The sequence below is a fragment of the Triticum aestivum genome, chromosome 7A, assembly GCF_018294505.1.
Source record: "Triticum aestivum cultivar Chinese Spring chromosome 7A, IWGSC CS RefSeq v2.1, whole genome shotgun sequence".
In the NCBI taxonomy this organism is placed as follows: Eukaryota; Viridiplantae; Streptophyta; class Magnoliopsida; order Poales; family Poaceae; genus Triticum; species Triticum aestivum.
In genome coordinates this window covers 648,496,918-648,522,736 of record NC_057812.1, presented here as the reverse complement: position 1 = coordinate 648,522,736, position 25,819 = coordinate 648,496,918, and the positions used below count along the sequence as shown (strand labels likewise).

The window sequence follows — 25,819 nt, the reverse complement described above, 5'->3', positions numbered from 1 at the left end:
GTGTCATCTGGAACGGAGTCATCAGGCCCTGCATCTGGTTTGGAAGTAATCTGTGAGCCACAGGGACTCAGCAATCTCGCACCCTCGCGATCAAGACTATTTAAACTTATAGGTAAGGCAAGGTAAATATGTGGAGCTGCAGCAAGCGACTAGCATATATGGTGGCTATCCTGTTCGCAAAAGAGAGCGAGAAGAGAAGGCAAAGCACGAACGAATAACTAGAGAATAACCTGCGGCAAGCATTACTCCAACACCGTGTTCACTTCCCAGACTCCGCCGAGAAGAGACCATCATGGTAACTCACACAGTTGATTCATTTTAATTAGGTTAAGGTTCAAGTTATCTACAACTGGACATTAACAAATTCCCATCTGCCCATAACCACGGGCACGACTTTCGAAAGTTCAAATCCCTGCAGGGGAGTCCCAACTTAGCCCATGACAAGCTCTCATGGTCAACGAAGGAATAGACCTTCTCCTGAGACTTTCCGATCAGACTCGGCATCCCGGTTCTACAAGACATTTCGACAAGTTAAAACAAATCCAGCAACACCGCCCGAATGTGCTGACAAATCCCGATAGGAGCTGCACATATCTCGTTCTCAAGGCACACTCAGATTGTCTAAACTTCTGGTAGGCCAGCCTAGAGTTGCCCCTGGTGGCCACCGGCGGCTGACGAGGTGGACCAACACTCAGAGGAGCACTGGCCCGGGGGGGTTTAAAATAAGATGACCCTCGGGCTCCGGAAACCCAAGGGAAAAAGGGGCTAGGTGGCAAATGGTAAAACCAAGGTTGGGCATTGCTGGAAAAGCTTTAATCAAGGTGAACTATCAAGGGGTTCCTATTATCACCCAACCGCGTAAGGAACGCAAAAATCCGGGAACATAACACCGATATGACGGAAACTAGGGCGGCAAGAGTGGAACAAAACACTAGGCGAGAGGCCGAGCCTTCCACCCTTTAACAAGTATATAGATGCATTAAGATAACAAGATAATATAATGATATCCCAACAAGTAAATAATGTTCCAACAAGGAACGGTCTCCAATCTTCACCTGCAACTAGCAACGCTATAAGAGGGGCTGAGCAAAGCGGTAACATAGCCAATCAACGATTTGCTAGGACATGGGGGGTTAGAGGTTTGACATGGCAATTTGGGAGGCATGATAAGCAAGTGGTAGGCATCGTAGCATAGGCATAGCAAAAGAGCGAGCATCTAGCAAAGCAAAGATAGTAGTGATTTCGAGGGTATGATCATCTTGCCTGCACAGTTGTCAGAGTTGACTGGATCCTCGAAAGCAAACTCAACGGGCCACTCGTTAGCGAACTCGTCTCCCCGCTCTACCCAAACAAGACAAACAAGCAAACGGAACACAATCAACCACGTGCAAAGCTCAAACAATATGATGCAAACATGGTATGCTACGCGGGATGCGATATGCGATGCATATGCAAGATTTGACAAGGAATGCATGAACCTGGCCTCAACTTGGAAAACCAAGTGTGCCACTGGAAAGGTGAGATGAAATCGCTTGAAAACGATATAAAGAACGCCGGAATCGGTGTCACGGTTTGGAAATGGCAAGCAATTCAAATATGGCACCCGTCTGCGATATACAGCAAGTAGCCATCTAAATGCAACAAGATGAACATGCTACAGCACTCAAACATGACAACAAAATACATGGCAGGGATCCATTCATGATGCTTAACAAAAGAGGAACACTGAGCTACGGCCAATTCATCCATTAACAGGTTCAAACAAACATGGCAAAAATGCATTTGGTAAACAGATTTCGGACAGTGAAATTAACACTTGTCTGGAATTTTAGATCAGGTAGCACACTTCGGAGCATGAAAACTATATGCTACAGGACCTGAACATGGCAAAGTAAGGCATGGCATGGAGCTACTCAAAGAGCTTAACAAAAGTCCCTTAGTGACCTTGAGCCAAAAGGGATCAGAAAATACATTTGTAAGCATGTGAACATGGCAAAAACATAATCAGTTCTCAGACTTAGTGAAAACTGGAGCATGCAAAATAAGATATAAAGTAGGCATGTTTACGAGCTCGATGCACTCACTACAGAGCATGTCATGACAATATAAGCATACACCCATTAAGAATACACATTATACAAGCTAGACATGGCAAGAACAATAACATAGCACGCACAGATCAACTACAACATCCTCGGCAAAATCGCTAACAAGTAGACAATCTGCCCAGATTCACGAAATGACAAAAGTAGAGGTCGATTGACTCAAGCTAGGGTGCTCCATAATTGCTAACCAAGACATGGATGGATAGAGCACTACAAGATCAACAAAACATCCTTACTGATCATCCTCAAAAGAGGCACGGATCACTAGGAAACAACATGAATATATGGCATATTGAGATAAACAGATCAAGGAATTAGTGGAATTGCCAAGTCCCTGAAATCAGCATTAACGAATGCATCACTTTGCAAGCTTGTGCTAGTCACCACACACATCACAAAAATACATGGGTTGCACCTCTGGAAAGATGGCAAAACATATAACAAAACACATGTAGAGCTCAGGGACATATCATGCACACAATAATCATGGCAAAAAAAGACAAATATCTAATTGGAGCAGCAGATCTGACAATTATCCCAATTAGCACTCTTCCAACAGCATTTCGGGAATCAAGATGAACTCAAATGAAAATCATGCAATGAGATGAAATGATGTGCTCTCTGAGGCGAACATTTTGATATGCTATATGCCCAAAACGGAGCTATGGATGCAAAGTTACGGTGCGACAAATTATGCAAAATAATCTGGGAACTTAGTGAAAAAGGTCAACCCCTAGGGTTTTCAGATCTGGATCGGATCTCGCCGGAGCACGCAAAACGAGGATGGCCGGAGTCGGTGCCGGAGCGTCGCCGGACTTGAGGGAGGCACGCCGACCGGACTTGAGGGAGGCCGGAGAAGCGGGCGGCGTCGCCGACGAGGTCTTACGGAGGCGGCGGTCGGTCGAAGTGTGGCGCGCGGCACGCGGCGTCGAGGTGCGGTGGCCGGCGAGCTACGGGGCCGCGAGACCTCCCCGGCAAGGAGCAGTGGCGGCGCGGCGAGGGAAGCTCGGGCCCGGCCGCGGGGAGGACGATGGCGCGGGGCGCCGCCCGGATCTGGGCCGCGGGGGCCCCTCCTGGGCCCGGGCGGGCCGACCGGCGGCAATGTGGGCATGAGGGCGCGGGCGAATGGGCGGCTGCCACGTGGCGGCGGACAGGCGGGCGGACACGTCCGTCGGTGGAAGAAGATGTCCGACGGCGGCGGGGAGAGTTAGGGTAGGTTTTGCACTTGGAGGGGGAGGTGTATATATAGGCATAGAGGAAGCTAGGAGTGTCCAAATGAGGTGCGGTTTTCGGCCAGGCGATCGTGATCGAACGCTCTAGATGATGGAGAGGGTTTTGGTGGGTTTTGGGCCAAAATGGAGGGGTGTTGGGCTGCAACACACACAAGGCCTTTTCGGTCCCTCGGTTTACCGTTGGAGTATCAGACGAAGTCCAAATGGTACGAAACTTGACAGGCGGTCTACCGGTAGTAAACCAAGGCCGCTTGGCAAGTCTCGTTCCAATCCGGAAATGTTTAAACCCCACACACGAAAGAAAGGTAGAAATGACTACCAGAGGAGAATGAAGCGCCGGAATGCAAAACGGACAACGGGGAAAATGCTCGGATGCATGAGACGAACACGTATGCAAATGCAATGCACATGATGACATGATATGAGATGCATGACAACGACAACAACACACGGAGACAAAAAACCGACCCCGAGAAAATAAAATAACTTAACGCCGGAAACGGCAAGAGTTGGATTACATAATAGGTAAATCATATCCGGGGTGTTACAGTTAGGGTTACACAAAGTCGGTTACAATGGTAGGAGATCTATATATCCGTATCGCCAAGCTTGCCTTCCACGCCAAGGAAAGTCCCTTCCGGACACGAGACGAAGTGTTCAATCTTGTATCTTCATAATCCAGGAGTCCGGCTGAAGGTATAGTCCGGCCATCCGGACACCCCCTAATCCAGGACTCCCTCAGTAGCCCCCGAACCAGGCTTCAACGACGATGAGTCCGGCGCGCAGATTGTCTTCGGCATTGCAAGGCGGGTTCTCCTTCAAATTCCGTGTACCTGTCGAATAAAGTCCGGTTTCTTGTAAATATTGCGCTCCTTGGCTTCTACGCCCAATAATGGTCGTCTCCCACGTGTCAAACGAATATGAAAAGTCTGAGTGTTTTTTCATCCACACCCCTAGCCGTGTAAATGAGCCGCCCATTTAAGGGGACGAGGATTTAGATCCAAACCACACCTTCTCCCCTTCGCGAGTGTTCATTAGAGCGCATCCGACAAAGGTCCATACCACCATGGCCAGCCGTCGCAACTCCTCCTTTCGCCCCTCCAGCCCCCAGCCTGGATATTGGGAGAGATGCTCCATCCTGCATAGCGAGCTAGTGACGCTCCAGACCAAGGGATTTCTCCCCCGGCCTATATGGTCCTGGTTCGAGCCGGTCTTGCCATCTATAATGGCGGAGAGCAAGCGGAGAGTGCCCCTAATCCCTCCAAAGGAGAGCGGGTATGCCTCGTCCCTTACTTAATAAGAGGGCTCGGATTTCCAATCCATCCGTTTCTCCGGGGGCTCCTAGAGTTCTATGGCCTCCAACTACACAATCTTACGCCTGCCTCCGTATTGCATATCGCGGGCTTCGTAGCCCTCTGCGAGCTGTTCTTGGGTGTTGAGGCCCATTTTGGGCTGTGGAAGGAGCTATTCTGCCTTGTGCCCCGCTCTTAGAAGGGGTCGATATATCAAGTGGGCGGAGCCGAAGTGTGGCACATCGCCGGGACCAGATATCTATCCGGAACCCCAAAGAAGCGTCCGAGGACCGGACTTCGGAATGGTTTTACATAGAGGACGTCCCGCCGCCAGATCCTGTCCAGATCGGCCTCCCTGAGTTCGACAGTGCTCCACTAAAGAAGCGCCTAAGTTGGCATCCACGGAGCCCTTAGAGGGAAAGTGACAAGGATGTCCGTTACCTGATGAGCCGGATAAGATTGTTAGCTCATTCCGGACTGACCATGATCGGGGTCATGGCCGCATGCATCATGCGAGGGGTGCAGTCGCTACAGTACAGAGGCCACGCCATGTGGGATTTCAACGGGGAGGATGACGCCACCCGCTACGGCCGTAAGGGACCGGATTCGGCTGCGGCCCTAACAAAGACCTTGTCCGCTTTGTACAAGGGAGAAGAGGAGGAATTTCTCCGCGTCAACCCGCAGGGTGGATTTTCTATGTACAATCCCCCAAGCTGGGTAAGTGGTTTACTTGCCCATCCGTTTTATATTCCCATTGTTAAATATTCATTCTAACGACTTTAACGCTAGAACTGCGCCAGGCTACTAAAGAAATAAACAACCCTCCTACACAACCCGAGGACCCAGGACGGTCCCTCGAACCGGCCTCTCAAGAGGATCCGGACTTATGTGTGGAGCTGATTGATGGAGTGTTTCATCAATTGAGCAAGGACAACGCCTTGGTGGCCATTACGGCCGATTACCCTGGGATAATCCCGGCCTCCCAGGTAACTAAGATCGAAGTCCCAGTACCCCAAATAGGGGTCCGCCCTCTCGCGTTTTCAGTTTCCTGATTACAACCGAGCTTTGCAGGGGAGGTATTTGAGACGGGAGGCCGAACCTGCGGCAACAAGCCAACGAGGGGCCGTAGGGCCCCGTGGGCAGAAAAGAGGTGCAGTCTGGATCGAGACGTCAGCGCAAAGGTATGACGCGCCCCCTTATCCCAGGTGTTATACCTTCAAGGCATGTTAACATTCATGCTCTCTTCAGGACAAAGAGACCTCGCCGGACCATATCCGGAGAGGCTGCCAATCGCGCCTCCACCAGCCAGGCTCCAAAGCCTGGTCCGGAGGCGGAGGCTAACACAAGGCGCGCACAGGACGCTCCTCCGACGGAGGACGTGGACAGGTTGTCTGCCACCAACTCTGAGGTGGAGAGTGCCATGAACCACATGCATCGCCGGACAATTCTTCGCGACGCTTGTTTCTCCCGAGAGGCATTAGATGCCTTCAATTCGGGAGATGCGTACCTCCGTGCCGCTGAAAATGGTCTAGCCAGAGCCACGGAGCAATATGTAAAAGACATACGGGTAAGAAAATTTTGGTAATTATATATATATATACCAGTAGCCCCCGAGACTTGAAACAGTTAGTGTAACTGATTTAAGGATCATGTGTTATGCAGGTTCTTACAGAAAAGAATTCCCTACTGCCCCAGGAGCTGGAAGAGTGCAAAGCCCAACTTGAGGCCGCACTAGCCGTGGCAGGGGAGCCCAAGGAGACCCCCTCTGGTAATATACACTTCGAAAGATAAGTATTTTGCGAAGCACGACATGGGTGCGAATCTGAAAAATGGAATTGCAGATGGCGCCGGATTGAATCCGGAAAGGCAACAGCTCCTACGCCAGCTGAAGGCTGGTGAGAAGGTGCTGACAAAGGTGAGGCGGGAGAAGAACGATCTCCAAGATGCCAACACCAAGCTGGGCATCGAGCTGAAAGATGTTCGTGCCCAGCTATCAGACTCCGTTAAGGAGAATCAGCGGCTTCGGCGTGGCATATTTAGTAAGTGCTTGAACGAACCTTTGGAGAAAAAAAAGTTCAGCGGGGAAGTCGACTAACAGAGTAATGTCAGTAGGTGTGCTAACAGGTCGTCCTATAGAGGAGATGCCCGGTTCTACGGGTGACCTTCTTCCCGAGCTCTCGCAACTGCTCGAGCGAGTTCGGAAGGCGATGCGAGGCGTCGCCCAGGCCCTGTGGCCATCCATCTTCGTGCCCGAAGGTCTTGGAGAGCTTGCGGAGAAGCTAAAGGGGGCACGACGGCGCTTCCGATTGTGGAAGATATTGGCCTGCCGTCAAGGCGCTAGAGGCCTGGGCCATGGTGAAGACGCGGTACACAAAGGCTGACCCCAACCACATGGCCCAGGTCGGTCCTGTCGGGCCCGATGGGAAGCAGATCCCTGTAAGCTTAGTATACGGCCAAGTAGGATTGGCCGCAAAGTATTCCCAGCAGGACTGTAAATTAGACAGTCTGTTAGATGGTATTGAAGAGGAATACAATCAGTCAGAATGACTATGTAATGTAATTGACATTTATAATGCCTTCTAGCCGGATTGTAGATCGTTTGTCATGGCCGACCTTTTCGCTTCAGCCTCGGGACCTGACGGTCCGGAGTGTGTCCGAATTCCCATGCTGTTATATAAGAACCGGGGAATGCATGGAGACCAGGCAAAGGGGTCATTAGTGCGTGAACAGACAAGTGCCTGACTAGTTATGTTATATTACATGGTTAGTAAGAAACATCTTCCAGGGAGAATAGTTCCGTTAGGGGTTCCTTTCCCTGGGAGGCATGCCCCAAAGTGCATGCCCATTCTACGAAAAAGACGCAGGAAAAAGCATCTGGGGGCGCATAAATAAATAAGTAAAAAGATCATCTTTTAGGTCACCGTCGAATATTCCCTTAAGAACGCTAGCTTTCGGCTTCACCTAGTCTGAGGTACACATCCGGCTGATCCGGCAGTAACAATAGCAGAGGTGCTCCCTTTACTTCCTAGCCGAATAATCGGGAACATAGGGGTAAGCATAGGAGCCAGGCAACCCAGCTTGGCCAAAACTTAAGTCATATCGATGCATATAATGGTGAAATAAAAGGTATATGCGGAAGTGTCACACATGTGTTGGGCATGAAGCCCGTATAAATAAGCTTCTGGTAAAAGAAGCCCCCAGGTTTAATGAGTGCGAATAGCACGTCATTTGATGAGCCTTTAAAGGTTATAAGAGAAAGGAAGGGGAGAAGGAGAGAAATGTAAGACAAACAGTATATAAAAAATGGACAAAGGAAGGAGACGAACATAGAGTCCGGCGCTAAGCATAGAATCTTTGGAGACGGGCTGCGTTCCATGGGTTCGGCTCGAGTCGGTTATTTGATGCATCTCGCAGGCGATACGCTCCACCAGTCAGGACTTGGTCAATTATGAAGGGACCTTCCCACTTGGGCTTGAGTTTGTCCTTTTTCTTGTCCGACAGGCATAGAACTAATTCGCCAATGTTGTAATTTTTGGCCCGTACTTCTCTGCTTTGGTATCTTCGAGCCTGCTGTTGATAGAATGCGGAACGGACTTTTGCCACATCACACTCCTCCTCCAATGCGTCCAAACTGTCCTGCCGATCGAGCTCGGCTTCTCTTTCTTCGTACATGCGCACTCGAGGTGAGTCATGAATTATGTCGCAAGGCAAAACTGCCTCTGCGCCGTACACCATAAAGAATGCTGTGTATCCGGTGGTGCGATTCGGCGTGGTCCGCAGCCCCCAGAGTACGGAGTCGAGCTCCTCTACCCAGTGTATGTTAGATTCCTTGAGGGACCGCACTAATCTGGGTTTGGTGCCGCTCATGATAAGACCATATGCACGTTCGACCTGGCCGTTAGTTTGTGGGTGATAGACGGAAGCATAATCGAGCTTGATGCCCATGTTTTTGCACCAGAGTTTTACCTCGTCGACCGTAAAGTTCGTGTCGTTATCAGTGATGATGCTGTGGGGGAGGCCGTAACGGTGTACAACCCCGGATATAAAGTCTATCACCGGTCCGGATTCGGCCGTCTTAACAGGCTTGGCTTCTATCCATTTGGTGAACTTATCCACCATGACCAGTAAGTATTTTTGCTTGTGGGTTCCGCCTTTAAGGGGTCCAACCATGTCAAGCCCCCAGACCGCGAAGGGCCAAGTGATGGGGATAGTTTGGAGGGCGGTGGGTGGCATATGGCTTTGGTTTGCAAAGAGCTGGCAACCGACGCATCGCTGGACTAAGTCCTGGGCGTCTGCCCGAGCCGTCGGCCAATAAAAGCCTGTACAGAAGGCCTTGCTTACAAGGGACCGGGCTGCAGCGTGATGACCGCCAAGTCCGGCATGAATTTCAGCCAGGAGGTTCTGCCCTTCCTCTTCGGAGATGCACCTTTGAAGGACTCCGGTAGTGCTTTTCTTATAAAGCTGTCCCTCATGGACTTTGTAGGCTTTGGATCGCCGCACTATGCAGCGCATTTTGGTCCTCGGGAGTTCCTACCTAGTAAGGTAGGCGAGGAATGGTTCTGTCCACGGGGCGATGACGGCCATTATTACATGGGCTGAAGGTGTTATTTCATTGGCAGAGCCTCCAATTGTGTCAGAATGTTCGGTGTCGGGCAGTGCGGTTGGGTCCGGGCTGTTATTGTTCGGCTCCCCTTTCCATACTACAGATGGCTTGAACAACCTTTCCAAGAAGATGTTGGGGGGGGGGACTACATCGCGTTTTGTGCTGATGCGTGCCAGGACATCTGCCGCCTGATTGTTTTCTGGGCTATATGGTGAAATTCAAGCCCTTCGAACCGAGCTAACATTTTTAGGACGGCGTTGCGGTAAGCTGCCATTTTTGGATCCTTGGCATCGAAGTCTCCATTTATTTGGGATATTGCGAGGTTCAAGTCCCCGCGCACCTCTAGGCGTTGAATTCCCATGGATACTGCCATCCGGAGACCATGTAAAAGGGCCTCATATTCGGCTGCATTGTTGGAGTTTGTGTACATAATCTGGAGTACGTATTGAACTGTGTCTCCTGTGGGGGACGTCAAAATGACGCCAGCCCCTAGTCCGGCCAACATCTTGGAGCCGTCAAAATGCATGATCCAATTTGAATATGTGTCGTAATCTTTAGGGAGTTCGGCCTCCGTCCATTCTGCGACGAAGTCGGCCAAAACTTGCGACTTGATGGCTCGCCGTGGCTTATAGGTTATGTGGAATGGGAGGAGCTCAATGGCCCATTTTGCAATCCGGCCCGTTGCGTCACGGTTGTTGATAATATCGTTAAGTGGTACTTCCGAGGCTACTGTTATTGAACACTCTTGAAAGTAGTGTCGTAGCTTCCGGGATGCCATGAATACCGCGTAAGCGATCTTTTGATAATGCGGGTACCGTGATTTGCATGGATTGAGGATAGTGGACACATAACAAACCGGTTTTTGAAGGGGGAATTTGTGTCCGTCCGTTTCTCGTTCGACGACGAGCACTGCGCTTACAACCTGATGTGTTGCTGCAATATACAATAGCATTGGTTCGCCAATGTTTGGCGCGGCCAGGACTGGGTTTGTATGGCTTTTATTTCGTCGAGTCCGGCCGTGGCTGCATCCGTCCATTCAAAGTGTTCGGTGCACCGAAGGAGGCGGTAAAGGGGTAGGGCCTTTTCTCCCAAGCGGGAGATAAAGCGGCTTAGAGCCGCCACGCATCCGGTTAACTTTTGTATTTGTTTGAGGTCCTTTGGGATATCCAATTGTGACAGAGCTTGGATCTTGGCTGGATTTGCTTCAGTTCCTCTACCGGATACAATGAATCCCAAGAGCTTTCCGGCTGGGATGCCAAAAACGCATTTTTCCGGGTTGAGCTTGATGTTGTATGTTCGGAGGTTATCAAATGTGAGCCTCAAGTCGTCTACTAGAGATTCGACATGTCTTGTTTTGGCGACCACATCATCTACATATGCCTCCACTGTTTTGCCGATCTGGTTTGCCAGACATGTCTGAATCATGCGCTGATATGTTGCGCCGGCGTTTTTGAGCCCGAAGGGCATTGTGTTGAAGCAGAATGGGCCGTATGGTGTAATAAATGTCGTTGCGGCTTGGTCTGATTCTGCCATCTTGATTTGATGGTAGCCGAAATATGCGTCGAGGAAACACAACGAATCGTGTCCTGCGGTAGCGTCGATAATTTGATCGATGCGGGGGAGGGGGAAGGGATCCTTTGGGCAAGCCTTGTTAAGGTCTTTAAAATCAACGCACAGGCGCCAGGATTTGTCCTTCTTTGGTACCATCACCAGGTTTGCTAGCCAGTCCGGATGTTTTATATCTCTGATGAATCCGGCCTCCAATAGCTTTGCTAGCTCCTCTCCCATAGCCTGTCTCTTAGGTTCGGAAAAACGCTGAAGAGCTTGTTTGACAGGTTCAAAAACTTTTAGGATATTTAGGCTATGCTCGGTGAGCCTGCGTGGGATTCCTGGCATGTCTAAAGGGTGCCAGGCGAAAATGTCTCAGTTCTCTCATAGGAACTCTCGCAGTGCGGTGTCTACATCAGGGTTTAACTGTGCCCCGATGGAAGCTGTTTTATTGGGGTCCGTTGGATGGACCTAGAATTTGACTATTTCGTCCGCCGGTTTAAAGGAGGTGGACTTGGATCTTTTGTCGAGTACCACATCATCCCTATTCACCATGGAGCGCAGCGCAGTCAGTTCCTCAGCCGCTAGGGCTTCGGATAGTGCCTCGAGGGCCAATGCGGTTGTCTTGTTTTCGGCGCGGAGTGCTATGTCCGGATCACTAGCGAGAGTGATGATCCCTTTAGGCCTAGGCATCTTGAGCTTCATGTACCCGTAATGGGGTATTGCTTGGAAGATTGTAAACGCTTCCCGCCCTAACAGAGCGTGATAACCGCTGCTGAATGGAGCCACATGGAACGTGACCTCTTCGGACCTGTAATTATCCAGCGTGCCGAACACCAAATCTAGTGTGAATTTTCCTATATAGTGCGCTTCTTGACTAGGGATTATTCCTCTAAAGGTTGTGCTGCTTCACTCAATGCGGTTCCAGTCTATTTCCATTTTTTGAAGGGTTCCTCATAAATGAGGTTCAATTCGCTGCCGCCGTCCATGAGTACCTTGGTAAGACGAAAGCCGTCCACTATTGGACTGAGGACCAATGCGGCTGGTGCTCGGGCTGTTCAGAATTTAGGTTCATCACTGGCGTTAAAGTTAATAGCCATGTCACTCCATGGGTTTATTGTTGCAACTTGGTAGACTTCGGCAAGGCTGCAGAGTGTCCTTTTTCGCATATTATTTGATGCGAAAGTCCCGAAGACTATTAATACCGTATTGGTGTCTCTGGGGTGGCTTTCTGTGGCCTCCGGAATTAGGAGATCTTCGCCAATTTTGGCCAACTGCTGGAGTATCCAACATGCTCTAAGGCTGTGAGTTGGTGTGGCGTCCTTTGTACTGTGAATTTTACAGGGTCCATTAAGCCATCCTTCCAGTACGGTTCCATGCCCTGTAGAGGGTTTTTGCTTTTTGGTGTTTGACCCGGGTGTCTGGCGATGATGCACCCTTTTATTTCGGACTGGGTTTGTATTCAGGGCCGAATCGTCCCAAAATTTTATTTTGGTTTTCCAGGCGCTTTCCATCGCACAGTATTTTCGTACAATGGACGCCAAGTCAGTGAAGCGTGTAATATCACGGCGACTTATGGCATTCAGGATTCCCTTGTCCGTGCAATTATTGCAGAAGACTGAGATTGCGTCTTCCTCGCGGCAGTCCCTTATCCTGTTCGTAACCAGGAGGAATCTGGCCCAGTAATGATGTACTGTTTCTTCAGGCTCTTGCCTGATTTGGGATAGATCGCTTATGTTCGGGTGGGTGGGTGGAATTAAATCCGAAGCCTAACCCCATCTGAGACTCAGAGGCTGAGGAATTTCCGAACTCGAAAATTTGGATTCCTGGATGTTGTCCAATGAATCCAACCCATCGCCTAACTCTGAGTTCAGGTCTTGAGTGATATCCTCCCCTCCGCGGGTATCCGGCTTGATGGATCAGGAATCCGGACGTAGCTAGTCCTTAAGATAGATGAAGGGTCGCCGCACTGTCCCTCTACCACGACAACGTGATGGGTGACTTGGGGAGAGTTAATCTCTCTCAGATCGGGCTTAGGCCCAATCTGGTCGTAATCCGTAGTGACTCCTAGGGCGGCGATGCGATCCAAGAGCCCGTTTATGGAGGAGAGCTCCATTGGATTTAACTGCTCGATGAGTTCCGAGCTGACATGAAGATTGTTTTCGATGGCTCGAGAGGTCATCGTCGGCGCAGAAGCCGAACAGGCGGTCATGAGAAAACCACCTAGCCGGAGGGTTTGGCCGACAGCCAAAGCTCCCTTAGCAATGGTGTCATCTTTAAAGACGGGGCGAGGCATCCTTCCTGATGGCGACATCACAGAGGAACTCTCATTGAAAGCACCAATGTCGGTGTCAAAACCGGTGGATCTCGGGTAGGGGGTCCCGAACTGTGCGTCTAGGCCGGATGGTAACAGGAGGCAAGGGACACGAAGTTTTACCCAGGTTCGGGCCCTCTTGATGGAGGTAAAACCCTACGTCCTGCCTGATTAATATTGATGATATGGGTAGTACAAGAGTAGATCTACCACGAGATCGGAGAGGCTAATCGCTAGAAGCTAGCCTATGGTATGATTGTTGTTCTATATGTTGTCCTACGGACTAAAACCCTCCGGTTTATATAGACACCGGAGAGGGTTAGGGTTACACAAAGTCGGTTACAATGGTAGGAGATCTATATATCCGTATCGCCAAGCTTGCCTTCCACGCCAAGGAAAGTCCCTTCCGGACACGGGACGAAGTCTTCAATCTTGTATCTTCATAATCCAGGAGTTCGGCTGAAGGTATAGTCCGGCCATCCGGACACCCTCTAATCCAGGACTCCCTCAGCACCTATCGTCCAGAACATAAAGTTCGGCCACATCTTTGACCTTGTTCATCGCCAGCTCTTCGCGCATCCTGCGGTTGCGCACATTCTGATGGAATGCACTGATCACAGTGGCAGGATGAACATCTGGGATCTTGTATTGCACCCGGCTGAACCTTCGTATGTACTTGTGCAGAGTTTTACCTTCCTTTTGTGGGATGATATCCAAATCGCTTGCCTGGCCATGAGCTTGGTGGCCTCCAGTAAAGGCGCCAACGAACTCATGGCACAAGTCCGACCAAGAAGAAATGGAATCCGCAGGCAAGTGCATCAACCATGACATGACAATGGGTTTGAGTGCCAATGGGAAGTAATTGGCAAGCACCTTGTCGTCGCGGGCTCCAGCAGCTTGCATCGCGATGGTGTAGATGCTGAGGAACTCTGACGGGTGGGTCTTGCCATTGTACTTCTCGCCAACGTCAGGCTTGAACGTGCGGTGGGAGGACAACTGGAACTGCCGCAGCTCACGGGTAAAGGCTGGGCAACCCACCTCGTAGGGTAGGTCGCCAGAGCCCCCGGTGCTGGGTGGTCCATAGTGGGCCCCGCCCGCCTATCTGACTGGTGGCGTGCATCGCGCCAGCGCTCGATGGTTGTTCGAGCGTCTTCACGGGCTCGCTCCCGAAGAACTTGCGCTGATCGTGGTGGGTCCGTAGGTCGACGATGCTATGGAAATGTTATCACAAGAGTCGTCATGATGGATCGACACCCGCGATCGCTAGCGTGGAGGAGGGGAGTGCACCGTGGCTGCAGCACCCCCGATCCTTCCACCACTGGCATGCAGTGGCTCGACGTAGCGCCGGCCTGAGGGCCCCGCCGGTCATGGCTCATCTTTGTTGGCAACACCTACGAGGCTTCGGATGGTGGCTCTCCACTCGTCGAGCTTTTGCGCAGTAGGAGGAAAGTCGAGGAGCAACTGCGCGCGTGCCAAAGCTTTTGCTGGTGTGGGTGGTCACAAAAGCTGCATGGACCATGACACACTCTGACTTCTAACCACGTTAGAAGGATCTCTATCATGGCCTGGCGGCTGTACGCCATTTTCGCCAGCGCCTCGGCGCGCGTGCTGGCCTTCTACGTCCCGCGAATATGCACATGCCTCTTCCCATGATAGTGCCCAGGGTCACCAGCGTGGTGACGCTGCTCGTCGCGCACAACCTGGGAAGAGCACGTCGGGGGTGCCGGCGTAGGCGCCTCGGAAGTCGTCGCGCCGCCCATGGGTGGCATGACACCGCCACTGGAGGGCCCCACGCCGCCTGCGAACGACGCCGCTCGCCAGGCTTTGGCTGCCAGAGCGATGCGGGTGTTCGCGAGCTGCGCCTCGGCTTCCGTCCGCGACCGCCCCACCACTCGCCCGCACTAGTACGGGCCGTTCAGCCCCCGACGAACCGATCGCTGTGATCATCTTCTTCTTGGGAGCCATGGCGATGAAGAATTGCTAAACTAACTGTTAGACCGGATTTTCACAACTGCGCACCCCCTACCTGGCGCGCCAGAGATGTCGATGGGAAACGACACCTATGGGGTCACTGGGATCCCTTCTACGGTTGACGAGCGCGGGGTTGTGCAAAGAGCAGGGCTGGACGTCAGCATGCAAATCGTTTACCCAGGTTCGGGCCGCAGAGACGCGTAAAACCCTAGTGCTGCTTCTATGTGTATTTGAGTGTTCTTGTGTTCCTGAACTAGCTGCGCTGTCCGTCTAGTCCAAAAGATTTGAATCCCTCTCCAGTATGCCTCGAGCCTCCTTTTATAGAAAAAGGGGTCGCCACAGTGGCACACAGGAGGTGGAAAGGTGTACAGTGGTTGAGTCTATCCTTTGGCATCATCGGACAAACGCATTTAATGCGCTACCGACGTGCCCCCCTTGATTTATTGGGGACGGCAAAGAAGCTCGTCCCAGCTGTCGTTTCCTCGCCTGGATCCGATGCGCGTCCAAGCTGACAAGGCGTTGTAGCGCCACGTTGGCTAGCTGCTGGGCTGGCATGGTGGTGGAGCCTTCACGAAGATCTGCATGCCACCACGCAGGTGCTTGCTGAGTTGGTGTGGAGGCCGCGTGCTGCCACGTAGCTGCCTGCCTAGCTGGTCGAGTTGGCAGCTGTGTGGGAGCGGCGGTGGGGTCTTGGCAGGTGCGGGCCTGGCTGCGGCCCCATAGGTGTCTTCGGCAAGGGCCTTGCCGGGGCCCGACAATGGTCTTGCCATGACACCGCGGTCGTCCTCAGCAAGGATCTTGCCGGGGGTCTCGCGGACTTCCTTGGCAAGGATCTCGCCAAGGATCGTCGTCTTCTGGTTCTTGTATGATCTTGTGTATTTATGATCTCTACAAAGATCTGCATGCCACCACGGAGGTGCCTCCCGAGCCTTGGTTCCAATGTGGTCGATGGTGTTGGAACCCCTTCGGCTCAAGGGTGGCGCGCTCTGCTGGCGTCAGGCAAGTTGACCCAGCAAGGATCTTGCTGAGGCCGCGGAAGCCACCCCGGCAAGGGTCTTGCCGAGGGAGTCCACCTCGCCCTCTTGCTCTCTTTGCGCCTCTGGTCTTGGCGTTGCTTTGGTCGTCTTGTGTTCCAGCTTCCCTCCTCTGCCCTACTTAGTGTGTCCGTGGGCGTGGTTCTGACTGCCCGTGCACAAGTAAAGGGGTGCAAAAGGAGAGCCCCTACTTTTCTACACCGACATGCATAAATATCTTCTCTATATTGGAAATGGGGAAAAGAAATAAAAAAGGCAAGGTATAATAGTTAGTACCATCCTGTAGTGAACTGATGTTTTCTTCATTGTGCAGACAAAGATCTTGATATTTTTTGTCGCTAATTTCTTTATCCTAACAATCTTTCTGAGTTTCTTGACTTGACTGATATTCATGGACAACCCATTTCCCCATATGCAAAAAGGGTCAAACAGTGGGTCGAAACCTCTGACAGCAGGACCTACATGTGCAAGACCAAATTATTAAAAACCGAAATATTAGAATGGTTCCTACAATTGCACAATAATGTGCTATTACACAAAGGACCATGCACGTGCAAACCTCGATTGTAAACCTTAGTGCTTCCCATTGTTTCCCTGCAACACATATAAGGTAGTTATTAGTCATCAGGTTAAGTGAGGGTTCGCAGGCTATCAGTAAAATATGTTGATGAAAAATAAGCACATTACTGATTCATCAGATTAATTCAAGCCACATGGAAAACCCATTTATCCAAACCAAGCATGATCAAGAACTAGGAAATATATCACTTGATATATGTTTCTCATGTATTAAGTGCAGCCAAATTTGATTTATTCCTCACATGCACAACAATACAAAATTCTACCCATGACAATTGGACATCGCATTGCAGAATTGAAGCAAGCAGTTAACTTTACACCACAACAAATGAACCAAACATTAACTGAGCACCACATTGCACAATATAACATACTCCTAATAGAAGATCTGACAGTTAACCAAACCAAGCATGCTTAACAACTTGGTAATATAGCGATTGTATTTATTTCTCATGTATTTAGTACAACCAAATTCAATTTATTCCTCACATGGTATACAATGACATAATGCACCCACAACAATTGAACATCGCATTGCAGAACTGAACCAAACAGTTAATGAAACACCATAACAAATCAACCAAATGTTAACCGAGCACCACATTGCACAATATAACATACTCCTAATAGAAGATCAGACAGTTAACCAAACCAAGCATGCTTAACAACTTGGAAATATAGCGATTATATTTGTATCTCATGTATTCAGTACAACCAAATTCGATTTATTTCTCACATGGTATAAAATAACAGAATGCACCCACACCAATTGAACATCGCATTGCAGAATTGAACCAAATAGTTAACTAAACACCACAACAAATGAACCAAACGTTAACTGAGCACCACATTGCATAATGTATAACATACTAGAAGATTAGATAGTTAACCAAACCAAGCATACTTGACAACTTGGAAATATAGCAATTGTATTTGTTTCTCATGTATTTTGTAAAGAAATATTCAATTTATTTCTCACATGGAGGACAATACAAAATTGCACCCTGAAGAATTGAACATCACATTTGCAGAATTGAACCAAATAGTTAACTGAACACGACAACTAATTAACCAAACAGATAAAAGGGTGGGCTCGAGAAAACGCCATGAACTGTCATTTAAAGCAGCCAACTGAGTCGCGTCGTTGGCGCACGAGGCGTTGATGATGGCCTCGACGGCGAGGTGCGCCTCCAAGATCTGGGGGTCGGCACGAATGGTAGCCATTGCGACATCATCTATGTGTGCGACCGCGATTTGCTTCTCCACTGCCAAATGGTCATTGAGATCCTGGCTATACTACGTGCACCATGGCTTAGGGCAGCGCTTATTTGGTGGAGGGGTCGGTGATTTGGGTGGAAGGTGTCGCGCCGGCGTTCGGGGCATGTGGGATATGGGAGGAGGAGGATGGGGGTCGGATTTGAATTACTTCCATGGATAGACGAGGCCGAGCAACGTGAAGGAGGGTTGCCGGCGAGGAGGCGGCGCTGCAAGCAAGGGGTGAATATTTCAACTTGGAAAGGAAGGCGGAAACAGGGGAAATGTGGCTTTTGGTAAGGGGGAGAGGCGGGGAGGTAGATATTTCTGCGGAAGCCGAAAAAATTGGAATCGCTTCAGCAAAAAAACTGGTGCGCAAAGTGTCATCAGACATGGTCCCCTATTCAGAACTGTGTACAACATGTGAACATCACAAACGATTTAGATAGCTTAACCCGTGTGTGATGAGTTTGAACGTAAAAAATTTTGGTTCCAATTTCCCTGGTTACAGTGGTCATCCACGTTATTGCATAATTTGGGTACACAAAGGAGACTACAGCACACCCACACTTCTTAATCGAGCAAGTTCAGCAATTGAATAGAGCTAGATGACCTAAACATTACTCTAACACATTAAGGACTAGTGATCTTAATTAAACAAAACAAAGACCACTACCACGGTTAGTGCTCATCGATCTCCGCCGCCGCCTCCATGTTCAGCTCACGCCCGACGATCTCCTGGGGAAGGGGCTCCATGGCATCTGTCGGTGTCAAAACCGGCGGATCTCGGGTAGGGGGTCCCGAACTGTGCGTCTAAGGCGGATGGTAACAGGAGGCAGGGGACACAATGTTTTACCCAGGTTCGGGCCCTCTTGATGGAGGTAAAACCCTACGTCCTGCTTGATTAATATTGATGATATGGGTAGTACAAGAGTAGATCTACCACGAGATTGGAGAGGCTAAACCCTAGAAGCTAGCCTATGGTATGATTGTATGTTGTAGTTGTTGTGTCCTACGGACTAAAACCCTCCGGTTTATATAGACACCGGAGAAGGTTAGGGTTACACAAGGTCGGTTACAAAGGAGGAGATACACATATCCGTATTGCCTAGCTTGCCTTCCACGCCAAGTAGAGTCCCATCCGGACACGAGACGAAGTCTTCAATCTTGTATCTTCATAGCCTAACAGTCCGGCCAATGGAGATAGTCCGGCTGTCCGGAGACCCCCTAATCCAGGACTCCCTCAGTAGCCCCTGAACCAGGCTTCAATGACGATGAGTCCAGCGCGCAGTATTGTCTTCAGCATTGCAAGGCGGGTTCCTCCTCCGAATACATCACGGAAGAATTTGAACACAAGGATAGTGTCCGACCCTGCAAAATAAGTTCCTCATACCACCGTAGAGAGAATAATATTTTCACAAATATAATTTGCAGACTTGTTTTGGCAGCACGACATCATGTCATGGCCCAGTGATTATTCGAACCGTTTCATTTAACTAGCCCCACAAATAACGCGAGGCAGTTTTTTGACACGTCTTGTCAAAGCAGAGATCGTGTCCCCTTTATCACGGGATTCTCATCAATACGGGTGTGGGTAACCCAACCGTGTCTAGGACTCCTAGATTATAGGCAAGTCCCAAACGGCTACGGAGAGGATGCTTGATATTCACCCTCTTTATAAAGGGACAAGGCTTTTACTTTTTCCCTCCCGTGCTCAATCGAATCCTTCCCCCGCCTCGAGTTCTAACACCCAAAGCCCAGGTGAGGCGCTCCGGACCTTCAATCATGTCCGGATCTAGCCTTCAAGGCCGATGGATGCCCTCCTCCGTTACGGAAGAAGACATCAAGAAGTTGAGGGAGGCCAGAAACCTAACGCGAGGCCTCACCCTGGATCCCTTTGTTAGGGGTTTGATGTTCTATTACGGCTAGATTTACACGATCTAGCCCCGGACTCCTTTCTCCACATCTCGACATTCATTGTCGTGTGTGAGGCCTTCCTCCGCATTACCCCTCACTTCGGCCTATGGCTCAAGACCTTTGACATGAAGCCGAAGATGGTCAAGGGGCAGTATGCAGCATGCGGAGGGGCATTAATAAGTAAGATAGCAGGAGCTCCGTGGCCCAAAGGTTCCTTTCCAGAGGTATCCGGATTATGGCAACAGGAGTGGTTCTACATCATAGCTCCTAGAAGTGCCAAGTGGGTGGCTGCCTCTGCTTTCCGCTCGGGCCCTCCACCACAACTGATGTCATGGATTAGCAGAGGACTGAGCTGGGGTCCAGCCAAGGACGTGCCTATACTGCAGAGCCGCATTCGCGATCTCTTCGAAGGAGATTTCAGTCTGGTTATGGTGGCGCAAGTCATGCTGGTTCGTCGAGTCCAGCCTTGCAAACGCCGGCCCCTCCGCATGTGGGAGTTCAACCCAGAAGGGCCGTGTACTATTCAGAATTTCCTCGGCCTGACGCACGAGGAGATGTACAAATCATTCTTCGGACCCCAAATAGAGTGTCCGGATGCTACCGAGGACGTGGGCCTGAGCAGCAGCCGTACCACTGACCAAGTAAGTAATCCTTTAGTCGAACACACCGTCTTTTATTTACCACGACGTCATTCTAAGAAGCCGCTCTTTGACTAGGACTGGCTAACTAAGGCGAAGATGATTCGGTGTTCGGCCCCGCTTCCACTACTAGAAAAAGGGCTATAGATGGGATTGACACTAATGGCGCACCAGACAGGTGGTGCGCCATTAGTATATACTAATGGCGCACCACCTTCTGATGCGCCATTAGAGTTGAAACTACTAATGGCGCACCATGTCCACGGTGCGCCATTAGTATCAAATTTTTTTTGAACTAGTGCGCCTGTCCAAACATACTAATGGCGCATCCATAGTAAGTGCGCCGTTACTAGTTGTAACTAGTAATGGCGCACCAGCCAGAAAGTGCGCCACTAATGTTATTATTTTTTTTTTATTCCTTTTTTTGCAAAAGTACTAATGGCGCACTCACACGTGGTGCGCCATCTACAGCGACCGCTTCATCCCCAGCCGCACCGGATCCAACCTCGTGCTCTTCGACCTCGCCCGGGCCCCCTCCTCCTCCGCCTCCGGATCTGCCGCTCCCCCCTCACCCTACTGCGCGCTCCTCCGCGCGGCGCTCTTCGGGCCCGACACGCCCGACCGCCTCGCCTCCTCCGCCGGGGCCTCCTCCTCCTCCGCGGCCTCCCCCGTCGGCTCCCCCGCCGGCGGCAACATATTCCGCTTCAAGGCCGAGGTGCCGAGGAACGCCAAGCGGGCGCTCTTCGCCGGCGGGGACGACCAGGACCTGCTCTTCCCCGGCATCTTCACCCCCAAGGGCTCCGGCCCCAGGAAGATCCCCAGGTCGCCCTACAAGGTTGGTCGATTACTTCCGATTTCATGGTTTCTTCTTGATTTGCTTTCTTGGTGTGGGGAATTCCTCTTTATCTTCTTCTTTCGTCGCCAAAGATTCCATCTTTCCTCATGATTTTCCTGTACAAAGAGAGAATCTCACGGGAATGTGATTCTCCTGCCTGCTGCTTCTGCCAGGTGCTGGATGCGCCCGCATTGCAGGACGACTTCTACCTCAACCTCGTGGATTGGTCTTCGCACAATGTCCTCTCGGTCGGATTGGGGAATTGCGTCTACCTGTGGAATGCATGCAGCAGCAAGGTATCAATGTCATCCTCGCACGATTTCTTTTCTGAGAATTGAAGAGAGAGATCCTAATAAACAAGTTTATCACTCCGCAGGTCACCAAGCTCTGCGATTTGGGGGCGGACGACACCGTTTGTTCCGTGAGTTGGGCGCAGCGTGGCACCCACCTGGCTGTAGGGACTAACCAAGGCACCGTCCAGGTTTTCATCTTGCTCCCATCTGAAATTGATCAAATGACATGTTCAGGATCTGTCAAAGTTTAGGATGACACTTTAATTTACTTTTGCCGAAAGCTTCAATTCAGACACAAAATAATACAGTAGTAAGCCTTGCATTGTGGAAACGACATCAAAGTAAGATTGTGAGAGTTTCAGAATTTTGCAATACTACCACAGCTCACCAGCAGGCCTTGCATTGTGGTACTTTCATCAGGGGTTACTTAGTTGATGATACTATTTCTTCCTGGTTATACCCATTTCTTCTAAAAAAATCATGACCAATGCGTCAAGTCAGTGCTGCGCACATACCACCAATGGATGAGGGAAACGATAAAGTTTTGTAAATAACCTGAACTAATGTAAACATCATCTTTATCGATGTGTACTTTTAGCCCATAGTATTTCGGTTGGTAAAACTTAGTAATCCTGTTGATGTTTGGTATTGGTATAACAATTTGACATTCCAAGGGTGTCTAAATTCTGAATTCCTGATTATCATCTTCGATGTTATCTTATTTAGATATGGGATGCAACACGCTGTAAAAGAATGAGAACCATGGAAAGCCATCGCATGCGAGTAGGTGCTCTTGCATGGAACTCTTCATTGCTTTCTTCTGGCAGTCGTGACAAGAACATCCTTCATCATGATCTACACGGCCTTCTTGCATCTGGTGGTGGAACTGCAGATAGGTGCATAAGATTTTGGAATACGACCACAAATACACACTTGAGTTCCATGGATACAGGGAGTCAGGTAATAATCTAGCTATCTAGTTTATCTATCAGCTACATGCAGCCCTTGTTTGTGTTTTTGAATTAAATTGATTTCTTATTTGCACTTCCAAATTTCAAGTATAATCATATCTACTCTTAAGCCGGATAACTCTCAGAACCTTTTAGCACCGTTACTGACTGAATACTTCAGTCATACCAATTCACTAGTTTTCCTGCAAAAATCAGAAAAGATCAAGACTGGCTGAGCTCTGTTGTACAAAAACTGAAGTTTTGGATCACCTATACAGCTCTAATATAATGCAACCGAAGTCCTTATAGTCCCATCCTTCTAGAAAGCACCAAATTTATATCAAAATGGCATCATGGATTCCTTTTGGAAACAGTCTATGGACATTTTAATTGCTATGTTTTTGTAGCTGTAGATAAAATTGATTCTTGTAGTTGTCATGTTAGAGACCTGCACAGATATCATGTGTTCTGAAGGCATGGGATTGCTTATGTAGAATTGTGGAAGGGGTAGATTTAAAAACATGCTGCTCTTCACATGTACTGATTATGCTAAATGTCTTAACAGGTCTGTAATCTTGTGTGGTCAAAGAATGTGAATGAGCTTGTTAGCACACACGGATACTCCCAGAATCAGATAATAGTGTGGCGGTATCCAACGATGTCAAAGGTATGCCACAAGCTTACACTGTAGCTCATTTATACCATACTGTCTCTCGTTTGTTATTAATTGTGTCCATTCTCTCTATTTGTATAGCTTGCCACGTTGACAGGACATACATTCAGAGTATTATATTTAGCCATCTCCCCTGATGGACAGGTGAAATACTCCCTCTTTGATCCCTATATATGCTATGGACCTGACATTTTGTTTTAGTTCTGTTCTTCTGTTAGAGGTGTCTAGTGTAATTTGTTCTCACTGTTCTTTTTTCTTGTCAATATCGACATCAACAGACAATTGTTACTGGTGCTGGTGACGAGACGCTCCGGTTTTGGAACGTGTTTCCGTCTCCCAAGTCCCAGGTACTTGCTTGATGTTTGAAAATATGGTTTTCCTGTCTATATAACTCCACTTCAGGCGGCGTTCCTCTAACTGCTTTCCTTTTTCCTATTATATACAGAGTTCTGACAGCTTAAGTAGCATTGGAGCGACATCATTTGTTAGGAGCTACATCCGGTGACTCGACGAAATCGAGCTTGTAAGTTATTGCGGCAAGTGCTGATCGTCATCAGCACCATTCAATTCCCACACGACCTCCTTCTGTCCATCTGCCGCCGAAGCCAGCACCATTTTAGAGATTGCACGGCAGGGGATGATTGACTGGCTGGCTAGCGCGGATCCGATCCCCTCTCCCGCGCTGGAAGCGGCGCATATCTATTGTTGTTTAGCGGGAAATTCCTCTTGTTTTAGCAACTGAGAAATCTGTTGGCGTGTCGATTATGCGCTTGACTGATGATATACAAGCTGTAGCTCTATTCAGAACATCATGAAATTCAGAACTGGACCTCGCTGGCCTGTGTCAAGGCCTATGGAGGAATTCAGAATTTGGCCATGTCCTCTGATGGATGCAGTGGGTTAAAATTATCTGTCTGGGTGAAAATCCACATGTTGATCATCCGATTTTTTCAAGTACAGCCTAGCGGTGGCAGTCACTGTTGTGTCCGTGAATGTGAGAGTGATTGGTTTTGGTTGGACGTCGCGATCGGACAGTGCATGACAGAGTGCGCCATTAGTTTAAACTAGTAATGTGTGCTGTCTATATTTTGTCAAATTATACATTTTGTAACCTGTGCAAAAAACAGAAAATAAAAAATAAAAAAAACTAATATTCATACTAATGGCGCATCACATGACAGTGCGCCATTAGTATGACAAAGCATACTAATGGCGCATCACTGGACAGTGCGCCATTAGTATGCCGCGGTCACTAATGGCGCATCCCATTGTAGTGCGCCATTAGTATGCTAAAGCACCTGGGTATACATGGCCCCTGGGAGGCATACTAATGGCGCACCCTGGCCTATACTAATGGCGCACCAGTGGTGCGCCATTAGTATACCAGATACTATTGGCGCACCAGTGGTGCACCATTAGTAAAAATTACTAATGGCGTGCTAGTAATGGCGCACCACTGATGCGCCATTAATGGCCAAATTAGGTGCACCATTAGTAGGGGTTTTTCTAGTAGTGTTCCTGAGGGTTTGGAGAATCCGGTACTGGAAAAGATGCTTGAGCTAGCACCCTGCCCGGAGCCCTCAAATGAATTTAAAGAGGGGATAATGAGGTCGAAAGCGGGCCCCCATCGCTACCAATTCCAACCGAGGGAATGAGCACCTCCGTGAAGGAGGATAACCGAGGAGAAGAATCCGACCTTCTCTCGCTTCGGGGAAGGAAGAGGACTGCCTCTGAAGATCCGGAAACCGAGGCTTCCAAATGGGAGAAGAAGTCTCCACTAGAGGGTCCTGCATTTTAGGGTGCTTTTGCCGCACAAAGTCCACGTGAGGATCAGCCCTCGAACGAGATGTAAGTAATCAGAAAGTACTTTAATAGTGGAGATATACTGCCTTATCTCTGAGGAAAATAACCGAAGCGTTTATCTTGCAGTTCGGATCTTAGCCCTTCTCAGCAGAGCTCGTCTTTAGGGGATCTTCTTCCGGAGATGATGGAGAGCAAAACGCCTCCCCCTGACTCCCCCGCTCAAGAAGCGGGCGGCCTTGAAGTGTCGTCATGGAGGGCCTCTCCAGATCCGGTGAGGCCAGAAGATAATCCTATAGTTACCCGAAGTCCTCAGCGTCCGGCTCTTGAAGAGAGCAAACAAAAGAGTCCGACACCGTCTGGTATGCGGTCGGACGTACTGAGGGAGCTGTTGGAGTGAGCAGCCATCTCAGAGGAACACCGTACATTGATGGGCACGGTGATGGAAAGGATTTCATTCGCCGAAAATGGGTTGCATGATGCCTTTGTGAGTCTACTAACGGGCTTTGAGGTACGTAAAATGATGTACATTTGTGATGGTACCGCACATTTTTAGGTGTGTCCTGTGTAGATAGTAGCCCCTGAGACTCTGGTTGTCGCCGAGGATGGAAGCAAGCAGAGGGTCGTAGTCCTAGGCAATAACCATACCGCTTTAATGTGCAGGTAGTGGGAGCTCCGGTGGCTAGCCGGACTCATGAGTTTGCTGAACTAAAGCGGCAACTAGATGCAGCAGACGTCGACATCGAGCTTGTTAACAAGCGGCTTGATGAGTCACAGGGTA

At 49.6% G+C, this 25,819-nt stretch overlaps 1 protein-coding gene across 1 annotated transcript; it reads left to right on the top strand.

Annotated features, from left to right (window-relative positions):
* Positions 1–20,944: 20,944 nt before the first annotated feature.
* On the top strand, positions 20,945–24,107 carry LOC123153644 (protein FIZZY-RELATED 2; the record flags this gene model as incomplete). The annotated part of the gene is made up of 8 exons (XM_044572666.1): positions 20,945–21,322; positions 21,496–21,618; positions 21,699–21,803; positions 22,342–22,575; positions 23,131–23,232; positions 23,320–23,382; positions 23,517–23,585; positions 23,684–24,107. Coding segments are annotated over 8 exons (1,134 nt in total), but the record flags the coding sequence as incomplete, so codon positions are not given.
* Between the last annotated feature and the right edge of the window lie 1,712 nt (positions 24,108–25,819).